The sequence below is a fragment of the Dendrobates tinctorius genome, unplaced genomic scaffold (genome assembly GCF_039654945.1).
Source record: "Dendrobates tinctorius isolate UK_male_01 unplaced genomic scaffold, ASM3965494v1 ptg000249l, whole genome shotgun sequence".
In the NCBI taxonomy this organism is placed as follows: domain Eukaryota; kingdom Metazoa; phylum Chordata; class Amphibia; order Anura; family Dendrobatidae; genus Dendrobates; species Dendrobates tinctorius.
This window is the reverse complement of record NW_027361916.1, coordinates 2,866,470-2,886,476: the sequence shown is the minus strand read 5'-3', so window position 1 is coordinate 2,886,476 and position 20,007 is coordinate 2,866,470. Positions and strand designations below refer to the sequence as shown.

General features: G+C 45.9%; 1 protein-coding gene across 1 annotated transcript; it reads right to left on the bottom strand.

Annotated features, from left to right (window-relative positions):
* Nucleotides 1–1,564: 1,564 nt before the first annotated feature.
* LOC141063277 (gastrula zinc finger protein XlCGF66.1-like) lies at nucleotides 1,565–18,758 on the bottom strand. The gene is made up of 6 exons (XM_073557340.1): nucleotides 18,682–18,758; nucleotides 18,373–18,552; nucleotides 18,167–18,290; nucleotides 17,986–18,083; nucleotides 17,697–17,787; nucleotides 1,565–3,470 (listed from the first exon to the last, which is right to left on the bottom strand). Exons 1-6 carry the CDS (start codon nucleotides 18,751–18,753, stop codon nucleotides 2,614–2,616), a joined length of 1,422 nt encoding a protein of 473 aa, XP_073413441.1. The 5' UTR covers nucleotides 18,754–18,758; the 3' UTR covers nucleotides 1,565–2,613.
* Nucleotides 18,759–20,007: the final 1,249 nt, after the last annotated feature.

Below are 20,007 nucleotides of genomic sequence, written 5' to 3'. Positions count from 1 at the left end.
GTGCCAGCTATCCATATTTCCAAGACCAGGCAACCAGCCTCCAGGACATCTTGTTTTTTCTATACATTATCAAGTGAGTAGTCTAATGTTAACCCTTGTCTTTCCCAGTATAGCGCGCTGTAATTACTATTTTAAGCTTGTCTCTTTTTAGCAGGTATTAGCACAGAACCTGTCAATCACCAGCAGCATCTGGGAACGCCCAATTTTTTATTCTGGGCCAAGTAGACTAGCGCCAGTGTGTCACTCTATTATTTAAGATATATACCGTATTTTTTGGACTATAAACACACACCTAGGTTTAGAGGAGGAAATTAGGAAAAAAATTGAAGCAAAAAATGTGGTCAATTCTGTACTTAATATCCCCTATCCTGGTATATATGGCCCCCTCATCCCTATCCTGATACACATGGCCCCCTCATCCCTACCCTGGTATACATGGATCCCTCATCCCTATCCTGGTATGCATGGATCCCTCATCCCCTATCCTGGAATGCATGGATCCTTCATCCCTATCCTGGAATGCATGGATCCCTCATCCCTATCCTGACAGGAATGATCGTCTTAATCCCTATGCTAGTATGCAGGGCCCCCATTTCACCCTGGTACGCAGGGCCCCATCTCTATTCTGATACGATTGGCCCCCATCCCGATCCTGTTATGTATGGCCCCATCCCTATTGCCCCCACCCCATCCTGGTATGCATGGCCCCATCAGAAAACATAAAAAAAATTACATTTGCCGGAGTACTCGCCAGGACTGTTCCTCAAAGATCACGGTGAGTATTCATTGCTCTTCAGTAGAGCGCAGTATCAGCCACCGACATCCTACTGCTGCCGGCGGTCACATGTGCTGCTACTTAAGAGAAATGAATATTCATTGGATTCATCATTCATTCACCAGGAGACTATTTAATATTGAACTATATTCAAGCGGGACTAGATGAAGAAAACCCTAAAATCATGTATCATGTTATCCGAAACAGTCAGAAAACTAGCCAGATATTGGCAGATCCCAGACCTCAGACTATATACTGTGTAAGTTTATAAGCCCCTCCAGTGTCAGGAATAGATAGTATGTGAAAATACCGTATATACCGCTCAGGGAACACTCACCTTATTCATACTAAATAATGGCACACATCTCCCAGACATTATGACTGCACATATCCCTAGTCTTTATACCGATATTGCACTCATTCCCTGACAGACCGCAGCATGGCCATTAGTTAGAAGCTGCTAATGATCTTTGGAGCAGGTAAGTTTTCCCTGAGTGGTACATATTGGGCCGTCTGAAGACTGAGTTTAGTCTAGGACAATTTGTCTGCACTACTAATTATCAGCAGTTACATTACCAAACTAGGGCAGTCCCTATAGGAGAAAAACACAAGAATAATACTGTATTTTCACATAATATCTATTCCTGACACTGGAGTGGGTTATAAACTTACACAGTATATAGTCTGAGGTCTGGGATCTGCCAATATGGGGCTAGTTTTCTGACTGTTTCGGATAACATGATACATGATTTTAGTTTTTTTCCATCTAGTCTGGCTTGAATATAGATAAATATTAAATGTAGTCTGCTGATGAGTCGCCTTTGGTGAGGATGACAAAACTCACAGAAATGAGAGGCTTGGAGAGTGAGTGTGTATACCCTATCACCCTATCTACTGAAACGTGGGGTACATGTTTTTTCTATTAGTCATCTTCTGACTAACCTTCAGGGGGTAAATTTATGGGTATAGTTTTACATTTTGAGTTAATAAAGTTTAGTTTTATCCTTTTGTCAGCAAACATGAGGAATGACAAGAGACAACCCCTTTAAGAAGATCTAATTTTGGTTAAAACGTTTCCAACATTCTGAACATAAAAAAGGCTTCTCCCCTATGTGACATCTCTGATGTTTATTAACAGTTGATTTCCAAGTAAAACATTTCCCACATTAAGAAAATGAAAAAGGCTTCTCCCCTGTGTGAGTTCTCTGATGGCGATCAAGACTTACTTTCCATTTAAAACATTTCCCACATTCTGAACATGAATATGGCTTCTCTGCTGTGTGAATTCTCTGATGTCTAACAAGATTTGAATTATGAGTAAAACATTTCCCACATTCTGAACAGGAAAAAGGCTTCTCCCCTGTGTGAGTTCTCTGATGGCTTTCAAGACTTACTTTCCATTTAAAATATTTCCGACATTCTGAACATGAATATGGCTTCTCTGCTGTGTGAATTCTCTGATGTGTAACAAGATTTGGTTTCTGAGTAAAACATTTCCCACATTCTGAACATGAAAAAAGCTTCTCTCCTGTGTGAGTTCTCTGGTGATTAATAAGATGCTCTTTCTGGTTAAAACATTTCCTACATTCTGAGCAGGAAAAAGGTTTCTCCCCTGTGTGAGTTCTCTGGTGATTAATAAGATGCTCTTTCCGGCTAAAACATTTCCCACATTCTGAACAGGAAAAAGGCTTCTCCCCTGTGTGAGTTCTCTGATGGCTATCAAGACTTACTTTCCATTTAAAATATTTCTCACATTCTGAACATGAATATGGCTTCTCTGCTGTGTGAATTCTTTGATGTGTAATGAGATTTGGTTTCTGAGTAAAACATTTCCCACATTAAGAAAATGAAAAAGGCTTCTCCCCTGTGTGAGTTCTCTGATGGCGATCAAGACTTACTTTCCATTTAAAACATTTCCCACATTCTGAACATGAATATGGCTTCTCTGCTGTGTGAATTCTCTGATGTCTAACAAGATTTGAATTATGAGTAAAACATTTCCCACATTCTGAACAGGAAAAAGGCTTCTCCCCTGTGTGAGTTCTCTGATGGCGATCAAGACTTACTTTCCATTTAAAATATTTCCCACATTCTGAACATGAATATGGCTTCTCTGCTGTGTGAATTCTCTGATGTGTAACAAGATTTGGTTTCTGAGTAAAACATTTCCCACATTCTGAACATGAAAAAAGCTTCTCCCCTGTGTGAGTTCTCTGGTGATTAATAAGATGCTCTTTCTGTTTAAAACATTTCCCACATTCTGAACAGGAAAACGGCTTCTCCCCTGTGTGAGTTCTCTGGTGATTAATAAGATGCTCTTTCCGGCTAAAACATTTCCCACATTCTGAACAGGAAAAAGGCTTCTCCCCTGTGTGAGTCCTATGGTGATTAACCAATTGTGATTTCGTGTTAAAACATTTCCCACATTCTGAACATGAAAATGGCTTCTTTGCTTTAGGAGCAGTTTGTTTTTTAATGTCTCTTTTGTGACTTTGAATTTCCTTAGTAATCGGTAAAGAATCAGAAGATGGGACCTGTTTCATAGGATCAGATGACAGATCTTTACTGTGAATAGGTGATGATATATCTGGAGTAATAGCATTCACTTCAGTTGTATCTTGTAGGATCTCAAGATCATTAGATTTAAAAATTGAAGATGTCAGCTGTCCCTCTGATCGCTTGGTACAGTCATCTTCTAGGATAAAAAAACAATTTTTTTAATAAAATATCCTTGAGTTTTATATTTTTGAACATTTCTACTTAAACTGTCCATAAAAATGGCAAACTATGTAAAAAACTTTAATTATTTACCAAGACAATGACAGTTCACAGTCTAATAGAAAACCTTGTTGGATGAGCCAGTAGTGTGTGGTGTTCAACTGTTTGTTCATTCTGCCTCCCAAATATCAAATATAAAGAAACCAATCAATGTTACATAGGCAAAAATAATTGGAAGAAGTTCTCCAGCTCCACGATGTTGTGAAAACAGATTTCTTTATTCACATCAGACGTTACAAAGAGGAAGTTAAAATGCCTGCATAGAAAATACAGATGCTTGCATTCTCAACGCATTTCTAGAGTCTCAGCACCCTTAGTCAAGGCAGGTTAGAGTTAATGCTATAGTTAGGGTTAGTGTTGGGGCTAAAGTAAGAGTACTGTCACGCTTGGCGATGCACCAGCGATCCCGACAATGATATGACCTAATAGGGATCGCTGGTGCATCGCTACATGGTCGCTGGTGAGATGTCAAAGTCAGATCTCACAGCGACGCAGCAGCGATATAGAATGATACGACAGTCGTTGGGATCCGGTCTCTCAGACCTGTAGTACTGAGGTCATTCCTCATTGTCCCTGTCAAACACAGCGATGCATGCTGGCCCGCGGGACACCAGCGATCAAAAAATGGCCCAGGACATTCGAGCATGATCAGCAACACCGCAGCAGGGGCCCAATCGCCACTATGTGTCACAAGTAGCGAGAACGCAGGCGAGATCGCTGATGCGTCACAAAATCGATCTCGCTATGTGAGACGGGGGCTAAAGGGTTCCTGTCAGGCGAAAGTTAAGGTTACTGTTAGGCAAAAGTTGGGTTACTGTTAGGCAAAAGTTGGGTTACTGTTAGGCAAAAGTTGGGTTACTGTTAGGCAAAAGTTGGGGTTACTGATAGGCAAAAGTTAGGGTTACTGTTAGGCTAAAGTTAGGGTTACTGTTAGGCAAAAGTTAGGGTTACTGTTAGGCTAAAGTTAGGGTTACTGTTAGGCTAAAGTTAGGGTTACTGTTAGGCTAAAGTTAGAGTTTATTCTACAGTTAGGGGTAGGCTAAAGAATTAGGCTTTTCTCAATTGTCTCCCCAATAATTTGGTCACGTCAGTCATGTTACGTGAGAGTTTTCTATTTCCGGAGAAAAAAAACTATAAACGAATAAAATGGCCCGTCAGTATTATAGTGCAGAGGAGGCTTATGCACTTTTATGTTCTGACAGTGAAGAAAGTTCAGTGTCAGATGGCGATGTGGATTTTGAGGGTTTTAGTAGCAGCGACAGTGATAGCTCAGAAATGAGCAGTGATTCTGGTCCATCCTCACACACAAGGACCAGTACAACAAGAAGGACAAATAGCGCTTCTGGAGAAATGTCTCCAACTCAGGGAACAATGCCCAGTACTAGCGCTGTCCCTAGTGCTCGTGAATTGGCGCACACCAATGTCCAAGGGGCTTTGCCTCTTGATGTAGCATTTCCCAGATGGGAGGCTTCGGATTCGGCTACTCCATTCATCCCTAATTTTAATGCCATTCCTGGTATAAATGTGGAGGTGGAAAATTTTGGAACGATTATTTTTTTAATTTGTTTCTGACAGATAGCTTGCAAGAGCATATTGTCCTACAAATTTATATGTGTCCCAATTCATCAGCCAGAATCCACCATCCTATTATGCTAGGTCAAATTTATGGAACCAACTAATGTCCTAGAAAGGAAAACATTTTTAGGACTTACATTCAATATGGAACTTGTTAAAAAAAATAACCATTCGGTCCTATTGGTCCAACTGCCCTGTTCAAGCCACCCCTATGTTTTCTGCTGTTCTTCGTAGGACCCATTATGAAATGCTCATGAGATTTTGTCATTTTAACGACAATAGTCAATGCCTGCCCAGAAATGTCCCTGAACATGACAGACTATTCAAAATCAGACCCATCATCACAGAAAAGGAAAAGGAAGACTGCACCTCAAGCAATTTATTCCTTCTAAGAGGGCAATTTTTGGAATAAGGCTCTATAAAATGTGCGAGAGTCCAACCGGATACACATCAGCTTTTCGCATTTATGAGGAGAAAGATAGCCAACTAAACCCACCAGGAGGCCCTACTTATCTGGGGACATAGGGAAAAATCATTTGGGAGCTGATAACGCCATTTTTACAAAAAGGCTACAATCTGTATGTTGACAACTTCTACACCAGCATACCCCTATTTAAAAGTCTGGTTGAACATAACATAGGGGCTTGTGGGACTATTCGCAAAAACCGTCAGGTGTTTCCACAATCATTGGTCAGCAAAAAGTTCCAAAAGGGGCAGTCAGGGGCTTTACACAATGGAGAGCTGCTTGCCCTTAAGTATAAGGATAAAGATATTTTTATCCTGAGCTCGATCCACACAGATTACACAAGGGCCACTGCAGACCAACAGGGATCCACTACTCCAAAACCTGGGTCTGTCATTGACTACAACAAATATATGGGGTGTGGACCTTGCAGATCAGGTTCTACAGCCATACCAGGTATCAAGAAAATCATATATCTGGTATAAAAAGTTAGTCATGTATTTGTTTCAGGTGGCCACATATAATTCTTTTGTGTTATACAAAAAAGCCGGAAATGCAGATACTTTCCTTGATTATCAGGAAAAGGTCACTGAAAATCTTGTTTTTGAGAATTTTGTCCCCGCCAATCCTTTATAATCTGAAGACGTCAGAAGACTCACTGAGCGACATTTTATTGCACTCATCCCAGTAACTGAAACAAGAAAGAACCCCAGAGAAGATGTCGTGTATGTTCCTAGAGAGGAATGAGGCATGATACCTGCTATTATTACCCACAATGCCCATCATTGCCAGCCTTATGCCTCCATGATGGCTTTACAATCTTCCACACAGAACCCCGTCTTTGAACTGTTTTGACATTCAAGCATTTGGTTTATTTAGTGACAGACACATTTGAGTAGAGCTGACTTAACAATTTCCGGTGGTAGGTGGGGGGAGGTCTCCAGAGACACAAGCTGGGCACAATATATTGGGCACTACAATGACATTTTTTCAATTTTTGCTCTAAAACTTCCACTACGAGTTTCTGGAAATCATCCATGTAGAGAAAATGTTCACTATATTCATAGATGAATTCCCAGAGGGGTGTCATTTCCAAAATGGGGTCACTTCAGGGGGGGATTCTGTTGTTCTAGCACTTAGCGGCTCTCCAAAGTGCCACAACAGCAGAATCCCCCCTGAAGTGACCCCATTTTAGAAATGACACCCCTCTGGGAATTAGAAATGACCCCCCCTCTGTGAATTCATCTCTGGGTGTAGTGACCATTTACCTATCTACCTAATTTCCAATGTAATATCTGGGGTTAAAACAACATTTTAGTGATAAAAATGTACCATATTTTTCAGACTATAAGACGCACTTTTTGCCAAAAAATTTAGTGGGGAAATAGGGATGCGTCTTATAGTAGGAATTTACTTACAAATGCTGTGGCGGCGGCGCTCTGTGCTGCGTGGAGAGCTCCACTGGAATTTTGTCAAAGTCCAGAGACCCCTGCAGTTTCATTGCTACGATGCGGTGGTCTCCAGAAAAATGGCCGCTGGGAACGGCGCATGCTCAGATTCAGATCTCGCCCCGAGATCTCGTTGCCGAGATCTAAATCTGAGCATGTGCCGCCCCCACCTGCCATTCTCCCGGAGGCCATCGCATCACAGCAATGGAGCTGCAGGGGCTTAAGGCTTTGACAAAATGGCGGCAAAGCCCCCCACGCAGCACAGGGTGCCGCTGCCCCAGCACAGAGCGCTGCCGCCGCCACAGGTGGAGCGCTGCCGACCCAACGCAGAGCACTTCCACCCAAGCACAGAGCACCGCTGCCACACCAGCCTGGAATGGGAGCTTCCGGAAGCCACCGCACCAGCCTGGACCACCGAACAACGTCTGTGACCACTCTTGCACCTGTGCTGATTCCACCCCCCGGTAAGCTGAATTCGGATGTAAGATGGACCCCCATTTTGCACATTTTTCTCCCCTATTTTCCTTTTGAAAATTTGGGGTGCGTCTTATAGTCCAAAAAATACAGTAATTATTTCTTCTTCACTGCCCAATGGTATAATTTTCTATGGAACAGCTGTGGGGTCAGTATGCTCACTGCACCACTAGAAGAATTCATTCAGGGTAGTATTTTGTAAAATGCAGTCACTTTTGGGGGATTTTGCTGTTCTGGCACCTCAGGGGCTCTGACAATGTGACATGTCACCCACAAACACTTCCAGCAAAATCTGCTCTCCAATACAGCGCTCCTTCCCTTCCAAGCCCTGCCATGCGCCGAAACAGTAGTATTCTCCCACATGTGGGGTATCGGCGAGCTCAGGAGAAATTGCACAACAAATTGTATGGAGCAATTTCTCCCGTTACCCTTATGAAAATGCAAAATATGGAGCTAAAAAGATTTGTGAAAAATCGTATTTTTTTTTTATTTGCATGGCGCCATGTTATAAACTTCTGTGAAGCACCTGTGGGTTGAAGGTGCTCAATACACATCTGGATAAGTTCCCTAAGAGGTCTAGTTTCTAAAATGGTGTCACTTATTGGTGGTTTCCACTGTTTAGGCATATCAGGGGCTCTCCAAACGAGACATGGCAACCACTAATTATTACAGTATATTTTACATTCAAAAAATCAAATGGAGCGCCTTCCCTTCCGAGCCCTGCCGTGCACCCAAACAGTAGATTTCCCTCACATATGGGGTATCGGCATGCTCAGGAGAAATTGCACAACAAAATGTATAGTCCATTTTCTCCTGTTACCCTGGCGAAACTAAAAAAAAAATAGGTCTAAAGGAAAATTTTTGTGAAAGAAAATTAAAGTAAATGTTTATTTTTTCCTTCCACATTCCATTCATTTCAGTGAAGCACCTGAAGGGTTAAGTAACTTCTTGAATGTAGTTTTGAGTAGCATGAGGGGTGCAGTTTTTAGAATGGTGTCACTTTTGGGTATTTTCTGTCATATTGACCCCCCAAACTCATTTCAAATGTGAGGTGGTCCCTAAAAAAATGGTTTTGTAAATTTTGTTGTAAAAATGAGAAATCGCTGTTTAACTTTTAACCCTTATAACTTCCTAACAAAAAAATTTGATATAGTTGATATAGATGCTACTGCGCAGGCGCCGCCATCGCCGGTGACATTGTGCTGGATGTAATTTCTTTCTAAGCCTCACAATAGCCACAATATTATAGGCATTATCACCAATAACATCAATGCTATTATATGCATCTAGAGTTGAGCGAAACGGGTCGAAAAAATTCAAAAGTCGCCGACTTTTAGCAAAGTCGGGTTTCATGAAACGAAACCCGACCCTAGGATGAGGTCGGCCACGAGGTCGGCGACTTACGCGCCAAAGTCGCGTTTCAAAAGTTTGTTTTGCGCTCTTTTTCAGCCAATCAGGATCCACGGACACTGTGGGCAACGTGATGACATAGGCACGGGTCACCACCATCTTTCAGAAGGGCATGCAAGTGATTGGCTTGCTTTGGTGGGTGTCACAGGGGGTATAAAAGGGCGTGCACGCCGACCGCCATCTTACTTCTGCCGATCTCAGTATAGGGAAAGGTTGCTGCTGATTCTGTAGGGAGAGCGTTAGGCAGGGAAGAAGACCAAAAAACTGCTTCTGCTGCTAGCGATTTGGCCTGCACAACACACCAGTCACTGTGTGTGCAGTGCAAGGGGAGGCTATATAGTGGTGTATCAGTGGTGATGGTTGTTAGGCTGCCTTCTAAGGCTTCCTGACAGGCTGGCATTGCTGTTTACCCACTGCTCCGCAAACTGCTTTTTTAAAAGCAATCCAATCTCCCTTATCCTCTAGTCACTTTGGTCACAGCTGTGCCATCGAGCCTGTCACATAGCACTCAGATATTCATTGGGCCTCAAACTGCTTTTTTAAAAGCAATCCCAATTTTTTTTTTTTGTCCTGCTGAGAAGAAAAAAAAACTGCTTCTGCTGCCGATAGCAATTTGGCCTGCACAACACACCAGTCACTGTGTGTGCAGTGCAAGGGGAGGCTATATTGTGGTGTATCAGTGGTTTTGGTTGTTGGGCTGCCTTTTAAGGCTTCCTGACAGGCTGGCATTGCTGTTTACCCACTGCTCCACAAACTGCTTTTTTAAAAGCAATCCAATCTCCCTTATCCTCTAGTCACTTAGGTCACAGCTGTGCCATCGAGCCTGTCACATAGCGCTCAGATATCAGTGGGCCTCACACAATCCAAAAGTGTCCAGTGTCCAAAAGTGTGTGCAGAGATTCAAAATCTCACTTATCCTCTAGTCACTTAGGTCACAGCTGTGCCATCGAGCCTGTCACATAGCGCTCAGATATTCATTGGGCCTCACACAATCCAAAAGTGTCCAGTGTCCAAAAGTTTTTGCAGAGATTCAAAATCTCACTTATCCTCTAGTCACTTAGGTCACAGCTGTGCCATCGAGCCTGTCACATAGCGCTCAGATATTCATTGGGCCTCACACAATCCAAAAGTGTCCAGTGTCCAAAAGTGTGTGCAGAGATTCAAAATCTCACTTATCCTCTAGTCACTTAGGTCACAGCTATGCCATCGAGCCTGTCACATAGCGCTCAGATATTCATTGGGCCTCACACAATCCAAAAGTGTCCAGTGTCCAAAAGTGTGTGCAGAAATTCAAAATCTCCCCTGTCCTATAGACACCTTATACCTTGTTTTACATACTATATAGTTTGTTGGATTTTGTCTACATTTCTACCAAAAATGAGGAAGGCTGGTGGAAGAGGCCGTGGAATTGGGCGGGGGTTGGCAGCTGGTAATGATGGTGTTGGTGGTGGATCTGATGGTAGTGGCAAGAGCAAAATAGGACCGAATGCAGGAGGTGTTGAGCCTGCGTCATTGTCTGGCTACATAAGGCCTCGAACGCTTAGTTTTCTAGGAGTTGGCAAACCGCTTTTAAAGCCAGAGCATCAGGAAAAAGTTTTGTCTTACATTGCTGACTCAGCCTCCAGCTCTATCGCCTCCTCTTCTTCAGTTGTAAAAAGTAAAAGCACTGAGTCGTCATTGGAGGCTCATGTTCATGAACCACACCTTTCCTTGTGTCCTTCACCCCAACCAAGATTGAAGGATGATGCAGGCCATACTACTGATTACTCCATGGAGCTGTTTTCACATACCATGCCTGGATTATCAAGTGAAATGGTGAATTACCCAGGCCAAGATGAATCTGACATGGAGTGCACTGATGCACAGCCGCTGATGGATGATTCTGCTGGTACATTCACTCAGAGCACTACATTGTCCTCGCAGTGTACAGAGCCAGATTCTGACCCTGATGAGACTCAGGTGCCCCTTCCCGCACACTATACCAGCATACACGGTGACACAGAGGAGGTGATGGATGACCCAGTTGTTGACCCAGATTGGCATCCATTGGGGGAAGAGGGTGCTGCTTCCAATAGCTCAGATGAGGAGCATCCACAGCAGACATCGACATCGCAACAGCTGTTATCTGGCAGGCCCGGAGCACTCCAAAGACAGGTTCCAAACATCAAAAGAGTTGCTGGACAGCTTGTCCAGAGGGTCAAAAGATCACAGCGTGCTAGGCCACAAAATGTCTGCCAAAGTAGGAAGAGTGCAGTGTGGCACTTTTTTGAACAAAATCCTCATGATCAGGCCAAGGTTATCTGTAAGAAGTGCGCCAAGACCTTTAGCCGAGGGAAAAATCTGAAAAATTTGAATACCAGTTGCATGCTTAGACATTTAACCAGCATGCACTTGCAAGCGTGGACACAACACCAAACCTCAAGTGCCACATGTGCAACTGATCACAACGAAGGTAGTCATCAACGCTACATTGTTTCCCCCACTGTAAGCCCACCGGTTAGCACAGCAGCAAATGTTGAGGTGTCGTTGTAAGGCCACAGCAGTCAGGGAATCCCACTGTTATATCAACGAAAGACTGATTCTAGGCCATCAGAAAGAACACCAACTCCATCACCATCATCAACCCTCTCTCAGTCCGCCCTGTCCACCGCTACTTCCACCATATGCAGCTCTCAAGTCCAGCTCACCCTCCCAGACACTATGAGTAGGTCAAGAAAGTACTCAGTCTCTCATCCGCGTACACTGGGTTTGAACGCCCACATTGCCAAACTAATCTCGTTTGAGATGATGCCCTTTCGGTTGGTGGAAAGCACAGCTTTCCGCGAACTCATGGCCTATGCAGTACCACGCTATGACCTACCCAGTCGCCACTTCTTCTCTCGCAAAGCCATCCCAGCCCTCCACCATCATGTGAAAGACCGCATTGTCCATGCACTCAAGCAGTCAGTGAGCGGAAAGGTGCACCTCACAACTGATGCATGGTCCAGTCGGCATGGCCAGGGCTGTTACGTGTCCATCACTGCGCACTGGGTTAATGTGGTGGATGCAGGGTCCACAGGGGACAGCGGTGGTGGGACAGTGCTGCCTAGCCCACGGTATAGGAAACAGTTGGCTGTAGGCGTTCCACCCTCCTCCTCCAGAAGCGAAAGCTCGTCCACAGAGCGCAGTCATACGAGCACTCCATCTGCAGCTGCCACTGTTGCACACGATGTGTCCCCCTATCGAGCAGCTAGTGGAAAGCGTCAGCAGGCTGTGTTGCAGATGATGTGTTTGGGCGACAGACATACCGCCGAGGTGCTGGCCGAGTACTTGAAGCGACAAACTGAGTCATGGCTGGGCAGTGTACATCTTGAGGCAGGCAAGGTAGTTAGTGATAACGGCCGTAATTTTGTGGCAGCCATAGCCCTTTCAAAACTCAGCCACATACCTTGCTTGGCTCACACCTTGAATCTGGTGGTGCAGTGCTTCCTCAAAAATTATCCGGAGTTAACAGCCCTGCTCCAGAAGGTGCGAAGACTGTGCGCACACATCCGCCGGTCGCCTGTACACTCCGTTCGTATGCAGAAGCTGCAGCGATTGCTCCACCTTCCCAACCACCACCTCATTATCGACATTGCAATAAGGTGGAACTCCACCCTGCACATGGTGGAGCGGCTGTGCGAGCAGAGGCAGGCCATAATGCATTTGTGGGAGGATACACGGCCAGGCACTTTGAGAGCAGACATGGAGTTGACAGGTGTGCAGTGGTCGAAGCTGAAAGACCTCTGTAAAGTCCTTCAGTGTTTTGAGGAATGCACACGGCTGGTAAGCGCAGACGACGCCATCCTAAGCATGAGCATCCCACTTATGCGTCTGCTCATGCAAACTTTGACGCACCTTAAGGAGCAGGCGTCTGCAGCCAATGTTGATGAGGAGGAAGAGGAGGAGGGAATCCTTGATGACATTTAGCCATTGTCTGCTCAGGGACCTCTCCTGGACGAGGTGGAGGAAGAAGAGGAGGAGGATGATGATGGGGATGATTACTTAGGGGAGGAGGATGCATCTCGTGGGGCAAGTGAAAATGTTGGCGTGGCAAGGTCTGGTACAGGGTTTGTGCGTGACTGGAGGGATGTGGATTTGCCAGAAAGTGCTCTTCCAACCAGCACTCGCAGTGCATCATTGACACCGGGAACATTGGCCCACATGTCAGATTATGCCTTGCGGATCCTAAAAAGGGACCCCCGCATTGCCAAAATGATGAACGATGACGACTACAGGTTGGCCAGCATCCTGGATCCACGCTATAAAGGCAAATTACAAAACATCATGCCACAGGAGAACCTTGACCTAATATTGGCTAATAAACAAGCAACTCTGGTAAATCGGTTGCTTGAGGCATTCCCAGCACACAGCAGCGGTGATGGTTCTCACACGAGCCGTACGGGCCGGGGGCAGCTTGGCAGAGGTGTTCGTGGTGCACACAGCAGAAGTGGCGTTGGAGACAGGGGTTTCATGACAATGTTGTGGACTGATTTTTCAAATACCGCTCACACAACTGGTAATACTGCATCGATGGAAAGTGACAGGAGACAGCAGTTGTCAACCATGGTTACAAACTACTTTTCCTCCCATATCGATGTTCTCCCACACAGGTCATTCCCCTTTGACTATTGGGCCGCTAAACTGGACACCTGGCCTGAATTGGCACAATATGCCTTACAGGAGCTCGCTTGCCCAGCTGCAAGTGTGCTATCGGAAAGAGTCTTCAGTGCAGCTGGATCAATCCTGACAGAAAAAAGGACCCGTCTGTCAACCCAAAATGTGGATGATCTAACCTTCATTAAAATTAACCATGCATGGGTTTCCAAGGATTTTGTCCCACCTTCCCCTGATGACACATAGGGTGACAGAAAAATGGCTTGCTTTGGTCCACCTCTTCCTGGGACTTGACCTATTTCGCCTTTTGCATCAGCTGAATGTCCAACATCAACATATGCCACTTTCTAAAACTCCCTAACTGTGCTACCTCCCCCCCATGGCCGGGGTCACCACCTAGCGCACGACACCGTGCGAGTGCCGTTGCCCTGGACAGGTGGGTAGGCTGACTCTTGGGCGCGGGCACTGGCACAGGGTCCCTCATAGTGCAATCAAGTGTCTCTGACGGTGGTGGTGCACACCCGCCGTCAGACACACCGCTGTACTATGAGGGGCCCAGTGCCAGTACCGACGCCCACGAGTGGGCCCCCCTTGCTTGGGCAGGGCCCCAGCATTTGCAATCTTTACCTCTCCCTGCTCCTCCGCTGTGTAATCTGGGCCGTCAAATCCATACCGTGCCTGACACCGTCTGAGCCTGCCTCCTGAGACATATATTTTGAATGTGTACGCTATCCATACATGTTATCCGGGGATACGGTACCCTTTCTAACCTTTGTGCAATCCCGTCAAATCCATACTGGGCCTGACACCGTCTGAGCCTGCCTCCTGAGACATATATTTTGAATGTGTACGCTATCCATACATGTTATCCGGGGATACGGTACCCTTTCTAACCTTTATGCAATCACGTGCAATCCATACTGGGCCTAACACCGTCTGAGCCTGCCTCCTGAGACATATATTTTGAATGTGTATGCTATCCATACATGTTATCCGGGGATACGGTACCCTTTCTAACCTTTGTGCAATCACGTGCAATCCATACAGGGCCTAACACCGTCTGAGCCTGCCTCCTGAGACATATATTTTGAATGTGTACGCTATCCATACATGTTATCCGGGATACGGTACCCTTTCTAACCTTTGTGCAATCACGTGCAATCCATACTGGGCCTAACACCGTCTGAGCCTGCCTCCTGAGACATATATTTTGAATGTGTACGCTATCCATACATGTTATCCGGGGATACGGTACCCTTTCTAACCTTTGTGCAATCACGTGCAATCCATACTGGGCCTAACACCGTCTGAGCCTGCCTCCTGAGACATATATTTTGAATGTGTACGCTATCCATACATGTTATCCGGGGATACGGTACCCTTTCTAACCTTTGTGCAATCACGTGCAATCCATACTGGGCCTAACACCGTCTGAGCCTGCCTCCTGAGACATATATTTTGAATGTGTACGCTATCCATACATGTTATCCGGGGATACGGTACCCTTTCTAACCTTTGTGCAATCACGTGCAATCCATACTGGGCCTAACACCGTCTGAGCCTGCCTCCTGAGACATATATTTTGAATGTGTACGCTATCCATACATGTTATCCGGGGATACGGTACCCTTTCTAACCTTTGTGCAATCACGTGCAATCCATACTGGGCCTAACACCGTCTGAGCCTGCCTCCTGAGACATATATTTTGAATGTGTATGCTATCCATACATGTTATCTGGGGATACGGTACCCTTTCTAACCTTTGTGCAATCACGTGTAATCCATACTGGGTGTGAGAATGGCTGGCGAGCTGTTAAGCAAGCTACAGCACCTGTGGTTTGCACACGTAAGTTTTTCATGTTTTCAGGAATGACGGTTAGGCCTAATTCCGGAACTGCAGTTGACCTGCACTTACTGGGAAATCATTGTTCGCGGGTAATAATTGTAATCAGTGATCCCCATCACTAACGTTGTTCAGCGGGTTATCTGCACCTGTAAGCGACAAACGCTGGCCTTTTCAGTGTAGCGCACATGCAGCCATGGACATGTAAGGGCATGACACACCAGTTATTGGCCAATCTCATGTTCCAGAGCCTCACGTGTCCCTCTAGTAAGCCGGACTCGGACCGCGGGGCATGACGGAGTCTCGTTCGTTAACGGAATTAAGCTTGCAATGTGTGCATCTGTTCTGTAGCTGGCATGGTTGAGGTTTCCCAGGTGGAGTCGAATTTAACCGTAGGCTCTACTCCTGGTGGTGCCCTTCTGGACATTCCTTTAAGGTTCAGCTTTGCAACTATACTGCCCACGTAAAACAAACACTTTGCCTTCATGAACGCTGTTTGGAGGGTCATGACTGGTGGTAATAACGCCGCCCAATCAGTTAACCTGCTAGAGAGATCCTTCGTTGCTCCCAAGCATGACATCACACTCCCTAGGAGGAAGGTAATGCCACTGTGGCGACCGTACTCCTGGGGGCGACACAAGTGCACTGATGCCCAGCCACTGCTCGATGAATCTGCTGGTACATTGACCCAGACCACTACATTCCCCTCGCACGCTACACGGCCTGAATCTGACCCTGATGAACTCAGGTTACCCTTCCCATATACAGTTCCATCTTACACGGTGACAAAGAGGAAGCTGCAGATGAAAGTGCAGGTTCGGCCCACCCGCCATCAGACACACCACCGTACTATCAGGGGCCCTGTGCCAGTGCCGTCACCAACGAGTGGGCCCCCCCTGCTTGCTCAGGATCACAGCACTTGCAAGGTTGAAATACTGTGCAGTGAGATGGAAGATGGGGACGATGAGGAGTCCAGACTAGTACAGGGATTCCCTAGCGAGGAGACTTATTTGATTGTTTTCAATGTTGGGACAGCAATTTTTGGGGAGCACGTTACTCTGGAGAATGATAGATGGGGCCCACCATACACTGGAACATTCCAAAGGTGGACATCAGACACTGGAGCAGCATTTACAGGGCCCATTATACACTAGAGCATTAGAAATGGGGCCCATTATGTTTGGAGCATTATTTGGGCCCATAAGACAGTGGAGCTTCATCCATGGGGACCAACATATACTGTAGCATTATGTGGAGCTCATCATATACTGTTTCAAACATTATATGGGACCAATGATTCTGTATGGAGAAATAGATGGGCCTCGTCATGAGATGTAAAAAGTGAAGTATTTTTCATTGTACTATACCGCTATTTCTCTGCCGTATCGGAGCATGATGAGTTGTGGTATGTGTTAAAGGGGCGCTCTTTCGCCCAGGGCACATGAAAACCTGCAGCCAGCCCTCCCCCCCCACAACTTTAGCCAAATAACCCCCATTTTTCAGTGCGTAACTTGTATTATGAAGTTAATTAAGGTTGACAAGCTTAAGTAAGAAGAATTGATGCTTTTGGCATTCAAATGGGCACTGTAGGTGTGTTTCCTGTCCTCCTCTCACTGCCGACTTTTATTCCCCATTGACTTACATTGGGTTTCTTGCTTCGGGAAGACCCCGACTTTTCCCTATAATCGGACGATCTTGCTCGACCCGACTTTTGGAAAAGTCGGGTTTCACGAAACGAAACGCGACCCTAAAAAACCAAAAGTCGCTCAACTCTATATGCATCATGTAATAATGGGGGGCAGGTCAGTGAGGGGTCAGCGACCTGTCATAAGCCAATACAAATGAATATGTAATCAGAGCACCACATAAAGCCCCGCCCACAGCCCCACCCACAGCCCCGCCCCAGAGCACGAGAATCTCATTAACTGAAAACTACAAATACAGATTAGACAACAGTAAACCAGAGTTGCCCTCATTTATGGTGGACCATTGGAGCTACTATGAATCCTGACCAGAAGATTAGAGAAAATAATATTGCTCCCCATTTCAGGAGAGATTGTGCAGTAATCTGAATTCCTTAGGATCGAAAACAATGTAATTGGTTGTAAGTTCTATAGAAAAGGGCTTTCAATGCCCAAAGTCATTTGAACAGTTTTGGGTGGAGGAGAATGTTGTGGTCTAGAGGGAAAATGGTGATCATGGTAATACGGCCGGACTACACCACCGATAAAGCAGCCACAGCCGGTGACTGAGAGGATTCTGTGACTTCTCTGCATTCAGTGGTTACTACTCACCTGGGTAGTCATATGTGGGAATCTCCTCTTTACACCGCTCATCACCCCTCACATATGTCTCTGTAGTATTAATATGGGTCAGATCTTCACCCTGAAACAAATATTGTAAAAGTCACAGACAGATGGAGAAGTCCCATCTATGATCAGCTCTAATCCTGCCATCTCCACCGTTCTCATTACACAAGTATAAAACATATAATACTGGTGGATAAAACAAGACTGAGCACAAGACCTTCACAGCCGTCTACACATCATAGGGGAGATCTCCTGACACCTTCTCTCCATCTACCTGATGATCCTGAAGAGCACTGGGATCTTCTTGGTTACAGTCCTGTGGAAGAAGAGGACGGGGACATCTCTCTGGTGTTGTCGTCTTACTGGATAGATCTGGAGGAAACACATACAGGGACTGAATTCATTCTCTACATACAGATAATTATAGGCCGTGTGTATTTAGTCCTGTCTATTACCTGGAGATGTGAGGGGCTGGGGAACCTCCATTATGACGTTCCTGTACAGATCTCTGTGTCCTTCTAAATACTCCCACTCCTCCATGGAGAAATAGACAGCGACATCCTGACACCTTATATGAACCTGACACATACAATGATACCGTCATCCCCCGATCCCTTCATAGTGTTACTGTATAATGTCCCAGCATTCCCAGCAGTGTCACCTCTCCAGTCAGCAGCTCAATCATCTTGTAGGTGAGTTCTAGGATCTTCTGGTCATTGATGTCCTCATGGATCAGGGGGTGAGGTGGAGGCCCCGTGATTGGGCTCAGGGGTCTTCCACATTCCTCAGACACAGGGTCCTGACAGCGGTCACTAGAGGTCTTCTTCACCACTGTGTAATCCTGGTTATGGAGAGACACATTAATAAATCTCACTACAGACATTTCCAGAGTCCTCACCTCTCCAGTTCTGTCCATCTGTTATTCCCATAGATAAGAATGATGTAATGTGACGACATCAGAATCTCTCACCTCTCCAGTGAGATGGAAGAGGATCTCTAGGGTGAGGTGTAACATCCTCTCCGCCATCTTGTCTCTGTCCATATCCGTCCTTGATGGGTAAATCAGGAAAATTCTCTTCTGTAGAAGATCTTCACTGAGAGGATCCGATATTGTAGAGACCTGAATGAGAAGATGATCCGATGTAACATCATAAGAATCCTGTGTAATAATACAATTACTGGAGATAATAAGGGAAACATAGGAGGAGATTTATTATCTTACAGGGTTTAGTTTTCTTCCCTGACATCTACTAATAAAACCTATATATTTAGGCCACAGACAACAAGCAGTTTCCTCCTCGGAGTCGGCAGCTGAACACGTTCCTCATAGACTCATCTTCCATAACGCTAATTCTCGTCTCATTACCGACACTGGAATCGGCATTAGCAATACTGCAGGAGATATTCATTACACGCGACATGAGAAATAACTCCTTCATGGTGAGGACGACATCTTCATCTTCTACTGCGGCTCTAGAGACAGATTTGACCAGAGTCGGTCACTGCCTCCATCCCCACCGGCCGTCTATATGAAGGTTTCCCGTCTTCCCCGCACTGGAATCTTCTATCACGTTAGATCTCAGCTCTGAGTCACACACAGAAGTTTGAGGCTTTTCTGGAAGAACAGGACAGGAGAGATCTGAGGCCGATGTCTCCATGTACAGGGTTTCCCCTCGGGATAAGAGGCTTTTCTATCCCTTTCCCCCAAATAGAGGGGACACCTGTGGATATCGGGGTCTTTACCGGCTGCAGTCCTGGGGAGATTTACTCGGTAACGTGGACATTGGACAAACGTCACCATCAATTCCCATCAGAGTGAAGGAACATCGCTCCTCTATTCAGCTCTATGGATCCAGGATGAAATCCACTGCGGCCCCTGCAAGAAAAGAGCGAAGTCTGGTGAGACCCCCGAGGCCGGAGATTTCTACAGCTGCTCTGTGCGCACAGGACCTGTGATGAGGTCACAGGAGGGGAGGAGTCAGGGGTCACATGATCAGGGGCCTCAGTGTGGGCAGGACTCTGCTGTGCTGGTTGTCATGGTGCTGGATGAGGGGAAGTTTATGTGTGGGGTCAGGAGGGGTTTACAGGGTGGATGTAGCAGAGCCGCGTGTGTACGAGGTGTACGGAGCGGAGCCGTGTGTGTACGAGGTGTACGGAGCGGAGCCGCGTGTGTACGAGGTGTACGGAGCGGAGCCATGTGTGTACGAGGTGTACGGAGCGGAGCCGTGTGTGTACGAGGTGTACGGAGCGGAGCCGCGTGTGTACGAGGTGTACGGAGCGGAGCCGTGTGTGTACG

What these genes read in the sequence shown, in the direction of transcription:
- LOC141063277 (XM_073557340.1), bottom strand. Translation starts at nt 18,753, where the DNA reads ATGGACAGAGACAAGATGGCGGAGAGGATGTTACACCTCACCCTAGAG. An exon ending in TCTTCCATCTCACTGGAGAG is followed by an intron (nt 18,553 to 18,681) that starts GTGAGAGATTCT and finishes CTCCATAACCAG; the next exon opens with GATTACACAGTGGTGAAGAA. An exon ending in TCCCACATATGACTACCCAG is followed by an intron (nt 3,471 to 17,696) that starts GTGAGTAGTAAC and finishes TTTTTATCCTAG; the next exon opens with AAGATGACTGTACCAAGCGA.